Here is a 14,019-nt window from a genome sequence, read left to right as displayed (position 1 = left end):
TTCATTTTGAAGGCAAACCTCGACTTCAGACATGGACATGCAGGACAGCCAATGAACGAATAAATAGATGAGGAAGCCGGTGGATAAGACAGAAGCTCTCCAGCACATGCCCGCACGTCTCACAAGTCAGGGAGAAGGCAAACCCTGACTTCAGACATGGACATGCAGGACAGCCAATGAATGAATAAATAGATGAGGAAGCCGGTGGATAAGACAGAAGCTCTCCAGCACATGCCCGCACGTCTCACAAGTCGGGGACGCCCCATTTATGTCACTGGCCTCATGCTCTGCACGTTACAAAGCGAGTAATGTGTGCTGACATTTGTCTTCCTGATGTGAGGCAGCTGGCAGAAGGGCTGGCCGGCGTGTTTGTGCTGTGCTTGCAGAACAAATACTATTCATTGGTTACAGCGGAGTGGCACAAGTTCACTGGGATTTACCCTTTAGTCCCCTGGTGTTTTGAAAACAAACACCCTTTTTTATATCAGGTGCCCTGAGCTGAACACCTAAGTCAATAAAATTAATGGACCAGGCTGAGTGTGGTGGCTCATACCTATAATCCCAGCACTTTGGGAGGCCAAGGCAAGTGGATCACCTGAGGTCAGGAGTTCGAGATCAGCCTGACCAACATGGAGAAATCCCAACTCTAATAAAATTAAAAAAAAAAAAAAGCACAAGTGTGGTGGTGGGCACTTGTAATCTCAGCTACTCAGGAGGTTAAGGCAGGGGAATCACTTGAACCTGGGAGGTGGAGGTTGCAGTGAGCTGAGATCGCAGCATTGCACTCCAGCCTGGGTAATAAGAGTGAAACTGTCTCAAAAACAAAACAAAACAAAAAAATAAAAACAAAAATAAAATGAATGGACCATTATTTGAGGTTCTAAATGCAGAGTAAGGAGGATGAGGCTGTCCTCCAATCCAGAGGCCCAGGAAACGTTACAATCACCTAGATGCGGAGGAATGTATTTAGAAGTAATCTTCACTCATTTATTCAACGAAATTGTGTTGCATGCTTCCTATGTGTCTGGTACAATTTAAGGCTCAGGGAGTGCATCTAAGAACAGAGAGAGAGCGCTCCTGCTCTACTGAGGGCTGGGCGAGTCTGGCAGTAAGCAGAGAATGGGGCACATGGGCGCTGCCAGAGCGAGTATCAGGGATTCAACCAAAGTAGGTGGGGGTGAAGCGTGCTGGGGACAGGCTGGGGATGCCATTTTCAGGAGAATAATCAGAAAACTATGTCACTGAGAAGGAGCCTTCCAGAAAAGATGTGAAGGAAGTCACGGAGCAAACCACGTGCTGTCTAAGAAAGAGAGAACGAGGCCGGGGGTCCCATGAGTATAAAGGCCCCGAGGCAGGATCCTGCCTGTGGTTCAAGGTCAGCATGAAGCCGGGACTGGACCAAGGGAGCCAAAGGCAGAGGAGACCCAAGGAGGGAGGTTGGTCAGGGAATGAGCATCGGATCAAGTTCTGCCTTGTGGGATGTTGTGGGGACTTGGGTTCTACTGGGAGAGGACTTGCTGGTTCCAAGCAGCAGGTGTTTGATCCAATCTAGGCTCTAAATGTCTGAGAGCAGACTGTGACGGGCAGGGTGGGGTGGGCACGCGTGGAAATAGAAAGGCTTGGTAGGAAGCCAGGGATGGCGGTGGCCTGAGCCAGGATGGCCACAGCGGAGGAGGTGAGGCGTTGTCAGAGTCCAGGGCCTCCGGTACATTATCCTGACATTTCCTGAGATGGACAAGACTGGGGGCGGGTAGCAGCTTCATGGGGAAGATCTGCAGTTCTTTGGAAACACGAGCTGCCCACCAGACACTGGGCTGCAGGTGCTGAGTAAGCCACTGGCTATGCCAGCCAAGGGTTTCTGTATCAGCAGGGGGACAGTGATTTCCACGTGAAAATCGCCACGCACACCGCTGCCCCCTCCTCCAAGGTTCCTTTTGCCAAGAAGCCCTGTCTTATCCTCCCCATTGGGCAAACTCCCACTCATCCCTGAGCTTTAGTCTCGATGACACCTCCTCAAGGAAGCCTTCTGCAAGCCTCCTGGTGGGTTCTGAGCATGCATCTCTGCTTCCAGAGTGACCTGGACACTCGGCCTCTCCGTGTGACCTTGCTACTGCTAAGTGCTCTTCCCTCGTGGTGGCTGATGGCAGGGCAGGGGCTGAGGTGCTGGGCTCCACAGTGTGCGGGCACCACAGCACCTGGAGGCAGCAGCTGCCGCTTCTGGAGCCCCCGGTTCCAGGCCCTTTTCCTGCACTGTCTGATAGGCAGCTCTGCCACAGGTCCTGTCTGCTCCCACTTTGAGTAAAATGAGGGAGACCGAGCGAGGGACATTACAGGTGATGTGTCAGGCCCAGCGTGACACAGCCTTGTCTCCATCCCTAATCCTGAGTGCGTCCCAATACACCAAGGTGCCTCCCACACAGCAGCCTTAACAGTAGGCTGGCTTAACAGGAGGTGGTCAATAGCTGTGAACAGAACAATCACGGGGTATCACAGATCTTCAGGTCCACAAGACCTGTTGTAAGCCATGTCAGGCGCTTCCTTTCAGAGCACAATCATAAGTCCAAAGCAGCCTGCAGGTTCCCACTGTGAACTCTGCCTCCAAAGGCCCCAGCTGCCTCCCCCAGCCCCACATTCTCGCAGCTCTCACCAGGCCAGTAGGGAGGTCAAGTAGTCGGGCGTGGTGGGGTCCGGGCTCAGGGGAGGGGAGGTCACGAACGCCGCAGCCTTGGCCCAGTTCTTGCTCCAGTAATGGGTGCCATCGGTCCCCAGGCTGGCGGCGATGGGCTCGCCGAAAACTAGGGGCCCTTGGGCGGGGCAAACACAAACAAGCCCGGTTAAAAGCAAATACTCTCGAGGCAGACGTCAAAGGCACAAAACTGGAAGACTGTGGAGGGAGAATGGGGCTGGCTGAAGGCCAGGGCACTGGCCACCGTTCCTGCAGGCATCACCACCGCACCGCGGGGACCCTGTGTGCTCCGGCCCAGCTCCGCCACATGGTCGACATCCCAAGTGCTCCATGGGGATTGTGGCAGCTGACTCATTCAGAAACCTCGTGGAAACTGCTGTTGCTTTTAGGATCTGGACATTACTTTGTCCTTTTACAGATTTATAAACCAAGGCATGGAGGCACGGTTTGCTGTCTCAGTTTGGGTTCTGCCGGAAGCAGATCTTTAAATAAGGAATCTAGTTCAAGCGTCTTATTTGGGAGGTGATTCCAGGAAACACTGGCTGGGGACTGAGGAAGTGACATAAGGCAGGGAAAGAAGCCAATAAAGGGAGATTTCTCATCGAGGCACAGCTGAGGGCCCTGGTGCTCAGTCCGGCTTGGGAACATGCCTCAGGGTCATCCCACCCCAAGGGAAAGGGACCTGGGGGTGTGCTTCCATCAGCCCAGTGCCGGAGGGCGGCTTCCCAAGCACTAACTTCCCAGAAGTTCCCGCTTGCCTTGCAAGGAGTGGGCCAGGTGGGCTTCTTCCAGAAAAGCCTGCAGGCGGAGGCTCGGGCTCCCCAGGAAAGATCTTTGCTTAGAGACCAAGGGCAAGAGATGTGGCCCAGGAGCCCCTGCTGCCCTCTCCCGAGGCCACCTTGCTGCCCAACGGGAGAGGTGGCCGTGAGCTCTGCCCGGCTATAGGGCACCCGATCAAGCGCGCTCTCTGCCGCAAGGAGGGTGCCCTGCCTCGCAGCTGCCCAACCAGCAGTCGCTGGCCACGTGTGGCTCTTAAGCTGGTATGTCTGGTGCCACTGAGAAACTAACTTGCTCATTTTCTGCCACGTGTGGCTAGTGGCCACGTTATGTCTTCCTGTAGCTCCAGAACCTGCCTGCTTATTCCTTCCCACCTGATACCGCTTCCAGATTTCTGTAACCTCTCTGAGCCCCGGTTTCCTTATGCTCAACATGGAGCTAATTCCAGGCAAGCTGTGCTCTTCTAGCCTCTACTCATCAGCTTGCCCTTAAAAACACAAAAACAACATATTTGGGGTCCACAGCTGCTCTGTCCAATAAGGCAGTCCTGAGCCGCATGTGGCTGCCAATAACCTGAGGCTCTGGTGAGTCTGAACTGAGTCGTGTACGTGTAAAATACACACTGAATTTTGAAGAGTACAGAAAATGTGCAAACTGTTAATGATTTTTATATTGATGACATGCTGAATTAATATTTGGATCCATTTGATTAAACATAATATATTATTGACATTCTCTTTAAAAGGAGCTGAGCTTATCAAGGTGAATGTCCTGGGGTCATTGGGACCAAAGAATTCCAGCCACCATGCTTGTGTCGGGAGCATCCCTCCTCCATCCCTCCCTCCTATGGCTAAGTTTGGGAGTGAACTTGAACCTGCAGGACACCCCCCTCCAGGTCCCAGCTGGCCCCAGGAGGCCCAAGGCCGGCTGCATACCTTTCTTCCTGGCCTGAGCGATGATGTCGGCTGCACTCTTGCTCATGACCTTGGTGATGTACACGGGGCAGTTGATCCGGCCTGCGATGGTGATGGCCCGGAACACTGCCTCGGCCTCCAGCTGAACAGGCACGCACAGTGTCACAGGAGGGAAAGCTAGGGGCATGGCCACCACCCATCCCGGGCTCCCAGGGCTCCACAGTGCCCTTCCCTTTCCCTTAATTAAATGTGGTCAGAAGGGAAATCTGCTCCATCAAATAAGAAGGACATACTGAGTCCAACAGCGCTTGGCAGTGCCCCCTGCAAGGTGGGGAATGGGTCTCACGCTGGGATACGGCAGAAACATCCAAGCTCTATACAAGTTTATAAGCACTGCCTCCTGGTTCTGTTCGACCTCACCACGAACCAGGAACACACAGCTCATGGCCATCCCTGGGCTGCGGAGCTTGTGAAGAGTACTGGGCCGGATCTCGAGCCCCTCAGGGCATGGAACCTGTCCATTCACTCTGTGTCCACTGTGTCCAGCAGACGCCAGGCCCAGAGCACGAGCCCAGGAGACTTGGTAATGATCTGATGAGGGCATCAGAAAATGTCCTTGACTCGGGTGGGCGCGGTGGCTCACGCCTGTAATCCCAGCACTTTGGGAGGCCAGGACGGATGGATCACTTGAGGTCAGAAGTTTGAGATGTGCCTGGCCAACATGGTGAAACCCAGTCTCTATTAAAAATACACAAATTAGCCAGGCGTGGTGGAGCAGGCCTGTGTCTAGTAGTCCTAGCTACTTGGGAGGCTGAGGCAGGAGAATCACTTGAACCCAAAAGGCAGAGGCTGCAATGAGCTGAGATCCTACCACTGAACTCTAGCCTGGGTGACAGAGTGAGATTGTCTCAAAGGAAAAAAAAAAAGAAAAGTAAAAAAGAAAATGTCCTCAACTCAAAGGTGGTTTCCGGAGTGCGCATTCCATTCCATGCCTGATCAGCTTGCCTTCCTCCATCAGGCTCCCTGCGGATGTGCATGCGTGCGTGCACACACACACACACACACACGTGCATGCGTGCACACACATGCACGCACACACACATGGGTGCATGCACATACACACACACAGGTGCATGTACACACACACACACACATACTGTCACACTCAAACGCGCACACACAGCCACTCCAGGGTAAGTCATGCTATTTCAAGGCTTGGGAACAGGGCAGGCGGTGGGAGTTGTCTCCTGGGTGCTGGGCTTGGGCACGTGGCTCCACTTTCCTATCATCCACTATGCAAAGTCCTCCATGAGACTCTACATCCAGTTGGGACACTGGGGCACCCATTGGGCCTTGGAGTGAAGTTCCAGGACCCTGGGAGAGGCAGCCCCTCTTCCTGGCTTCTCCAACCTGCAGTCCCCAGGGCTCCCAGGAAAGGCAAGATAGTTTGGGATGCTCTGGGAGAGGACATGGGAAGGAGCCGGGCCCCGGCTGAGCTGTTCCAGCTGGAACAGCAACAGCATCAAGGTGAGTGCTCAGTGGTGGGTGTCAGGGTCACATCCACGTTGGGGAGTCCTTACCTCTTCAGGTCTGCTCAGGGCATGGCCCTCAGGACCCGTGATGCCCATCTCTAGGATCCGCTTTTGTTCCTATGAATCAAGAACAAGTGAGTTAGCGATTAGAGGATGTCAGAGCCGGGAGAAATGGCTCCTCCATTTCCCTGGTTAGACAGAGGGGGCGGCTGGGTCCCAAAGAGGTGAGTGGCTTGCACGAGGTAGACAGTGGGCTGGGTGGGTCGGTGAACTGTGCCCCCTCCACTACACCCGTCCACCTTCCCCCTTGTAGCCCTGCATGGCTCCATCTGCACCTGCTTTACGTTGAATCCCCAGGATCAACGCGAGGAAGCAGGGTTATAAGACACGAGCTTCAAAGACCAGCCACCACCCTCTCAATCCCGTCTCCCTGCAGGGCTGTCCTCTGGGAAGAACGTGGTGTTTGGGTATGACACGGATATCTTCAACCAGGAATCCTACTCTAGTCTTTGACGTTGAAATCAAAGATCCCTGAACTGGGAGTCCAGATCCAGAACAGCTGTCTCTGTGACTTTGGGCAGGTTGGTCAAGCTCTCTGAGCCTCGGTCTTCTCTGCTGTACAGTGCTTGTAGTGCAGAGTTACTGTGTTGATCAGATGCGTGAGCGTATAAAACATGCTCACCACAGCACGTGAAGCGGAGGAAGCGCTCATTAATTGGCAGCCGGCTCTCCTATCTCTATTTCAGCTGCCTCTTCCTGGCATCTGTCTTTCTGGCAGGAAACCAGTACCTCAAACTTAACATATAACCTTGAAATGGTTCTCTGCGCTGATGGCCCAGATTCAAATCCATCTGGTCCAAAGTTTCTTTGCCCCAGGAACATTTTAATTTCTCAAAAAGAAAAATTCTTTTTGACATTGCCCAGATGCCAGCTGTGCTGCTGCTAATTTTAACTTCCTCAGCGTCTGTGTCATTGTTCTTGGACATAACCCAGTCATGAACCCCGGGCCCCATCAACCATGAAAAGAAATCACAAGCTCAACTGTGCATCTACGGTTATTAAACTCGCGTATATTACAAGAATATAAATGGGAAACCATTTCAAAGTCTCGCAGCTGGGTGGATTTAAGTAAACAATGGAATAATTTCAGCTACTGAAGATGGTGTTTACAAAGCATTTTTAGAAAATGTTTACAAAAAGATTTTAGAATACAGAGAAATCCCTATGTGAAATTGTTTAGATGTCAGTTACTATTCTGGAAGGAAAGAGGAAGGAGGAGGAGAAGGGCAGGGGAGGGAGGGGGAATGGAGAGAAGGGGAGGAAGGGAAGAAAGGCGGGAGGGAGGGAGAAGCGGGGAAGAAGGAGGATGAAAGATGGCATAACAAGGGAAAACAAAGACGAGGGTAGGGTTTTTAGTTGAAAATAATGGTGTACACACATTTGATTCATTGCCTTCCAAAACACGCTAGCAACAGAAAATGATACACAAGAACCAAGAAAATACAGACATGACAATAGAAACAAAATGTTGAAAGCTGGAAAGAGATGTCCAAAAGGTGACAGATGTGCTGGAGCTGAAACTGCTAAGTGTCCGCTGGCAGTGAGGAGAGCCAAGCCCCTGATGTGCCACCCAGGAGCTGCGGGCTGCAGACTGGACCTCTCCCACACCAGTAGGGGCGGGCAGGCACGCTGGAAAACTGTGTAGCAGTAATCACTAAAGCTGAATCTACACACTCCCTATGACCCAGTCAGGCCTCTCTTAGGTATATGCCAGCTAAAAATGTGAACGTACTTTTAATAAAAGGCTGAACAAGAGTGGAAGAAGAAGAAGCACAGAAGCCTTATACATAACGGTCCCAAATCCGAAACTATCTAAATATCCAATGACTGGAGAATACATGGTGCCAGAGTCATGCACTGGAATTCTACAAAGTGATAAAAAAGAAGCTAGTGCTATGCCTGACCAAGGAATGACTCTCACACGTCCTTGAGCAAATGGAGCCAGGCGTAAGAGTGCGCACTATATGGTTCCATTTATAGAAAGTTGAAAATCAGCTGAGATTTGTGTGACAGGCAACTTCTAAGATGACTCCCAGTGATCCCGCCTCCTGGTTTTCATGCCCCTGCAGGATCCCCTCCCCTGGAGTGTGGGCTGGACACAGCACCTTGCTTCTGATGAGCAGAACGAGACAAAACGGGTGGGCTGTCACTTCCGGGGTCAGGTTACAGAGACTCTGGCTTCTGCCCTTCTCACTTCTTGCTCTTTGGTTAATCTGCTCTGAAGGAACTGAAGGAAGCTGCCTCGCTGGGGCTGCCCATGTGCAAGGAACTGAGGGAGGCCTCTGGCCAGCAGCCAGCAAAGAACACATTAGCCTGACGGCTGGCAAGGAGCTAAATCCTGAAATCCACCACCTACGCCAGGCTGGATGCAAATCCTGCACCAGCTGAGCCTTGAGACGCCCACTGCCCCACCTGCCACTCACTATGGCCTGTGAGACCCTCAGCCAGAAACAGCTGAGCTGCACCTGGCGTCCTGACCCGCAGGACCCTGAGATGACAGTCATCTGCTTTAAGATGCTATGTTTTGGAGTAATTTGTTACGTAATCATGGATGACTCGTGCAGGTTTTGTTAGCAGAAGTAGGGTGTTACCATAAAAGATATCTAAATGTGTGGAAGAGGCTCTGGAACCAGGCAGTGAATGAATTCTGAAGCAGCATTTTAAATAGCCCTGAATGGACTCTTAGAAGAAACAGGGCCTCTGAGGACATTGCAGTGAGTGCTCACAGGAGGCGAGAAGCCGCCATAGTCTTGCGATGAAATCGAGGATGTGACTCTACAAGCCTTTAAGAACTCAGAAAGATGAGGGGTGGTGCCTCCCAGTATTATCAGGCACAATAAAGAGATCCTTTAAATAGGGAACCTTTAGGCTGGGCGCGGGGGCTCATGCCTGTAATTGCAGGACTCTGGGAGGCCAAGGCCGGCAGATCACCTGAGGTCAGGAGTTCAAGACTAGTCTGGCCAACATTTTGAGTCTGGCCATCTCTACTAAAAATACAAAAACTAGCCAAGCGTGGCAGCACATGCCTGTAGTCCTAGCTACTCGGGAGGCTGAGGCACAAGAATCACTTGAACCCAGGAGATGGAGGTTGCAATGAGCCAAGATTGCACCACTGCACTCCAGCCTGGGTGACAGAGCGAGACTCAGTCTCAAAAAACTAAAAAAAGAATTTTTTAAAGAGACATTTTAAAGAGATCAAGGCTGCGACTGAGGACCTCGCAAACTACAGGGCCTCTAGGAAGCTTGCAGGTGTGTCCCTCAGCTCTCTCATCAGGGCAGTGGAGGGATTATCTGGAAGAAACTGGTGGGTGTCTTTCGTCTTATTGTGTGTACCCCGATGAGGTTCACAGGAGATCCACAGACTTTTAGGAGAATTACCTTAGCAAAATACTGGAAGCTGAGACTGAACACAGGCATGTGATACGAAAAGAGGGAGCTGGATCCCCAAAATTCTTCTTTTTTTTTTTTGAGATGGAGTTTCACTCTGTCACCCAGGCTGGAGTGTAGTGGCACGATCTCAGCTCACTGCAACCTCCACCTCCCGTATTCAAGCGATTCTCCTGCCTCAGCCTCCCAAGTAGCTGGAATTACAGGCACTCGCCACCACACTCTGCTAATTTTTTTTTTTTTGTATTTTTAGTAGAGGCAGGGTTTTGCCATGTTGGCCAGGCTGGTCTTGAACTTCTGACCTCAGGTGATCCACCAGCTTTGGCCTCCCAAAGTGCTGGGATTACAGGCATGAGACACTGCACTTGGTGGAACCCCAAAATTCTACTGAGCAAGAAGCAGAATGAGAAAACCACTCGGCTCCAGACATGCACTACCTTTCATGAAAAAGGATGGATGACTCAGAGGATGGAAGCAGGAGCTCAGCAGGTAGAGCCAAGAGCTATGGAGAATTATTCTCAGGCTTTGAGACCCCGTCAAGGAACTGCCAACATTTCTCAGCCGGATTTCAGAACCGCCATGAACCAATGACTCACTGAGGCTTTCTATTTCCCCTTTTGAATTGGAATGTCAGGTCCACCACTGTCTGTTGTATGTCAGGAGGGGAGGTATCTCCTTCTTTAGCTTCATAGACCTACAGATTATGAGAAATGCAGCCAAGGAGCCTCATCCACACCTGCACCTTGTTCAGATGATGAGATTCCAGACCTGAGTTAATGTTGTTATGAGATTTTGGAGAAGCATGCGAGGGTTGATTGTATTTTGCCCAGGAGAGGGACATCAATCGTGGGAGCCAGAAGACAGATTGGGAGTTGGGAGGAAGTCTCAGACGTGGCCCGAATAATTATCACTTCCTGACATTCCTGCCCTTGTATAATCCCTTGTTTTTGAGTGTGGGCTGGATGTGACTTGTTATCAATGAACAGAATACTGTTGCACGATGGAACTGAGGCACTGTTTGTTTTTTACATTGAATTTGAAAGAATTTCAATTGTGGTGCAGAAAACGTACAAGGACATAGACAAGAGGTTAAGTCGGTAGCAGAACCTTAATGGCAAAGCTTTAGATCTCCAGCACTGCACCATCACGCTGCTCTTCCACTGCGCTCTGGAACCAGAGGAAACTGGTTGACATCCCAGCTCCACTGCCCTGTGAGCAACAGTGAGCAACTTATTCATATCTGAGCTTCCGTTTCCCTACCAATAAAATGGGAATAATTATATCTACCTCATAGAATAGTTATGAGTATCAATATATGAGTCCTTTGCAACGTGCCTGGCATTAACTACCTTCACTGGCTGCATCCTGACCTCCCCTATATGCCCAGTCTTGATTTACAGCATTATGATCAATCCATGACTCTGGACCAGAGACCCAGAAGCCCCCCCGACTTCCTTTCCTTCTTCCCCGACCCAATCTGTCCATGAGTCCTGTAGATCATGTTTCCCTCCTGTCACGCCCACCTCTTCCATCTCCTATCACCTTTCTTCATTTCTCATGAGAATTGCTGGAATAGAACCTAGCAGGTCACACTGACTTCATTCTTTTTTTTTTTTTTTGAGACAGAGTCTCCCTCTGTTGCCCAGGCTGGAGTGCAGTGGCACAATCTCAGTTTACTGCAGCCTCCACTTCCCAGGTTCAAGCAATTCTCACACCTCAGCCTCACATCTGTAATAGCTATATTCCCATCTGTAATAGCTGGGATTACAGGTGTGCCGCACCACACCCAGCTAATTTTTGTATGTTTAGTAGAGATGGAGTTTTGTCATGTTGGTCGGGCTGGTCTCACACTCCTGGCCTCAACTGATCCGCCCGCCTCGGCCTCTCAAAGTGTCAGGATTACTGGTGTGAGCCACTACTCCCAGCCTTCATTCTTTTTCCAACAAATTCTCCACCCCACAGCTAGAATGATCAAAACGTGTTCATGTCTTGTCTTACCCAAAACTTTTGCATGGCTGCAGTCCACTATGTGTGAGATGCTGAACCTCACATAATGTCCTAATCTGTTTTCTCATGCTGTAACAGAATACCATAGACTGGATAATTAATACAGAAACTAAGTGTATTTCTCATGGATCTGGAGGCTGGGAAATCTAATAACAAGATGCCGGCATCTGGTGAGGGCCTTCTCGCTGCATCACAGCATGGTGGTGGCCAGCACATGAGAGAGCAGGTGCATGCCAGCTGAGGTCTCTCTTTCTTTCCTTTTAAAGCCACTAATCCCATCAAGAGGGCCCCACCCTGATGATCTCATCTAATGCAAATTACCTCCCCAAGGCCTCACCTCCAAATACCATCAACATACTAGTTTGTGGATTAAGTTTTCAATGTATGAACTTTTGAAGGACACATTCAAACCAACGTGCCAATGATATTACGGCACATAATATCACTTGATCCTTACAATAACACTGCCAGGTGGGTGTTTCTGGATGAAAAATGACAATGTTCATGGGAAAAGTTCCTTGCCCAAGGTCACATGGCTGTGAGATGAAGGAGGCTGGCCTGGAACACTTCCTCCAAGCCTGGGCTTTTCCATGATGCCCACGATCAATTCCTGAAGACAGTGGGGAACACCAGTTTCCATGTGCATGCCACTGCTATGACCTAGGTTTGCAAAGCATTTTCATTCACATCCTCATTCCCTCATGCAAACCCTTCAAGGTTCACAGGGCAGTTATGTTATACTCATTGTACAGGTGAGAAAACAGATTCTACAGTCAATGTGGCCTGCCAGTGGTGTGTGAGTGACTCTCACCTGGTGTGTCTGATGTGACACCCAGTTCTTGGCTTGACCTTACATTGTGTAGCCTCCTCCCTAACCAATGCTCTTTTATCAAACCTTTTGCAACAAGGAGAAGCAGACGGAGGTAGAAGGAGTGGAAATTCACACCACTCACCTGAGCTATCAAATCTCCATTTTCTGCGTGGACCAAGATCACAGCTCCCAGCCCCTTAAGGAAGGTAAAGGCTTCATAGAGCTATGGAGAGATAAATAGGGGTTGGTGTGAGATTAAAAAAAAAAAATCACAGCATGTGCACTCACAAAGAGCATTCTTCTGCTCACACCCATTTGGTCATTCACCTGCCGGCCTCTGTAGACACATTCATATGGATGGAATGTGCTGTTATACGAGTCAGACTTGGAAGGATCGTTCCTTGGCCTGGATATCTTGCAGACCCAAAAGCGGGGGGCTAAGGGTGGGCACAACTGATCCAAGTCCCCCTAGGGCATGAAGACAGACTCAGTCTTGGTGCCTATCTGTGCCTTTTGCTGTTTTTTTGGGTTGGCTTTTTTGAAACACCCGTAGGTGTTAATGGCAACAACTGGTCTTGAGAAGTCACTGTTAGCTTTACGGAAACTGTCTGACTAAATCTGCTAAGCCTGTACTATAGCCACCGACATGCCACAGGAGATGTGTGCATATTTACAAAAATACCAACCCATGCCAGTTTATAGACAGTGGTGGGGTGGAGGAAACAAGCTCTCTAATAACTCCAGTACTCAGACAGCATATAGCATGCCAACCAGCCTCTCAATTAGCCAAAACAGGCCCTCCCCACTGCCCTACATTCTCTTCCTACCTGAAGAGAATCTACATTTGGGCATTTGCCCCTGGTGAGGGCTAAAGCCATGAACCTTCCTCCCCAGAGGCATTTGAATCTCAACTTCGTTCTCCATGCATGTAAGACAACATCGCCCAGGATGTGTGCTTTCCAACTTAGCAGCAAATGTAAATACCAATGGGTAGGCAGGCAAAACCATTGTGAGAGGTAAATTCATAGCCTTAAATGCTTCATTATTTTTTAAAGGGATAGACAAGAGTATAGAAACCAAGTAATCTTCCACAAGCAAATGGGGAAGATGCGTGGAGGCATGAAGAACTTTTGAGAACCCACACCCAGAAGCTGATTGATTCCATCCATGCCCAGGGTCCCAGTCGTTAGAATGAAACAGGTGAAAAATCACAATTATGCCAGCACATCACATGCTGTTTTCTATGTAAGTGAACCAATTTTCAGCTCTTTGAATGTCTTCTATTGATTGCATCAAAGGCTTCCAGGACATCTTGGGATAAGTTACTTTCTGCAACCCCAAGTGTTTATTTGAAAGGCAGGACATGATTTGTTTTTCTCACTGCCCAGCTATCTCCATGGTAACAACGAATTACCATGCTTACTAATGCCTGTATGGCACCGCTCTGTGCCAGGCACCATCCTAGCACTTCACTCTTATTAAATCATTCAGTCGTCCAACTGCCCCTATAAGGCAGGGCTACTATGAGCCTAAAGCACAGAGAGGTTGGGAAAACTTCCTCTGGCTGCACAGCAAGCAGCCAGTATGGCCAGGACTTGCAGCCTGGCTTGGCTGTAGCCTCCATGATTTTCTCCACCACACCAACAAGCAGAGCAAAGGAAAATGACAATGAAACAAAACCAGGAGACCCAGTAGTATAAGAAGGGCAGGTGTCCCGTAAGTCGCAACAGCTACTCCTGAAGAACAACTTGCTGCTCCATCTCCCTTGAGTTGCTGCATTTCTGTAACAATTGTCTGATGTTGGCAGGGCCAGAAATGTTACATCTTACCAACGAGAGAAGATGA

At 50.0% G+C, this 14,019-nt stretch overlaps 1 protein-coding gene across 5 annotated transcripts in view; it reads right to left on the bottom strand.

The window, feature by feature from the left end:
* Positions 1 to 14,019, bottom strand: part of CRMP1 (collapsin response mediator protein 1) — a 79,204-nt gene that overhangs the window by 16,693 nt on the left and 48,492 nt on the right. For all 5 annotated transcript variants that reach the window (XM_012467013.3, XM_064365629.1, XM_064365630.1 and 2 more), the window contains exons 6-9: positions 12,317 to 12,397; positions 5,958 to 6,026; positions 4,399 to 4,519; positions 2,648 to 2,804 (exon numbers count right to left, since the gene is read on the bottom strand). In XM_012467013.3, coding sequence (XP_012322436.2) covers positions 2,648 to 2,804; positions 4,399 to 4,519; positions 5,958 to 6,026; positions 12,317 to 12,397 — 428 coding nt within the window. The remainder of the gene's footprint in view (positions 1 to 2,647; positions 2,805 to 4,398; positions 4,520 to 5,957; positions 6,027 to 12,316; positions 12,398 to 14,019) is intronic.

Source organism: Aotus nancymaae, unplaced genomic scaffold (genome assembly GCF_030222135.1).
Source record: "Aotus nancymaae isolate 86718 unplaced genomic scaffold, 86718_ANA_hifiasm-v0.15.2.pri h1tg000006l, whole genome shotgun sequence".
In the NCBI taxonomy this organism is placed as follows: Eukaryota; Metazoa; Chordata; class Mammalia; order Primates; family Aotidae; genus Aotus; species Aotus nancymaae.
Note: the sequence above shows the minus strand (reverse complement) of the source record. Positions and strands in the feature narration are given on the sequence as shown.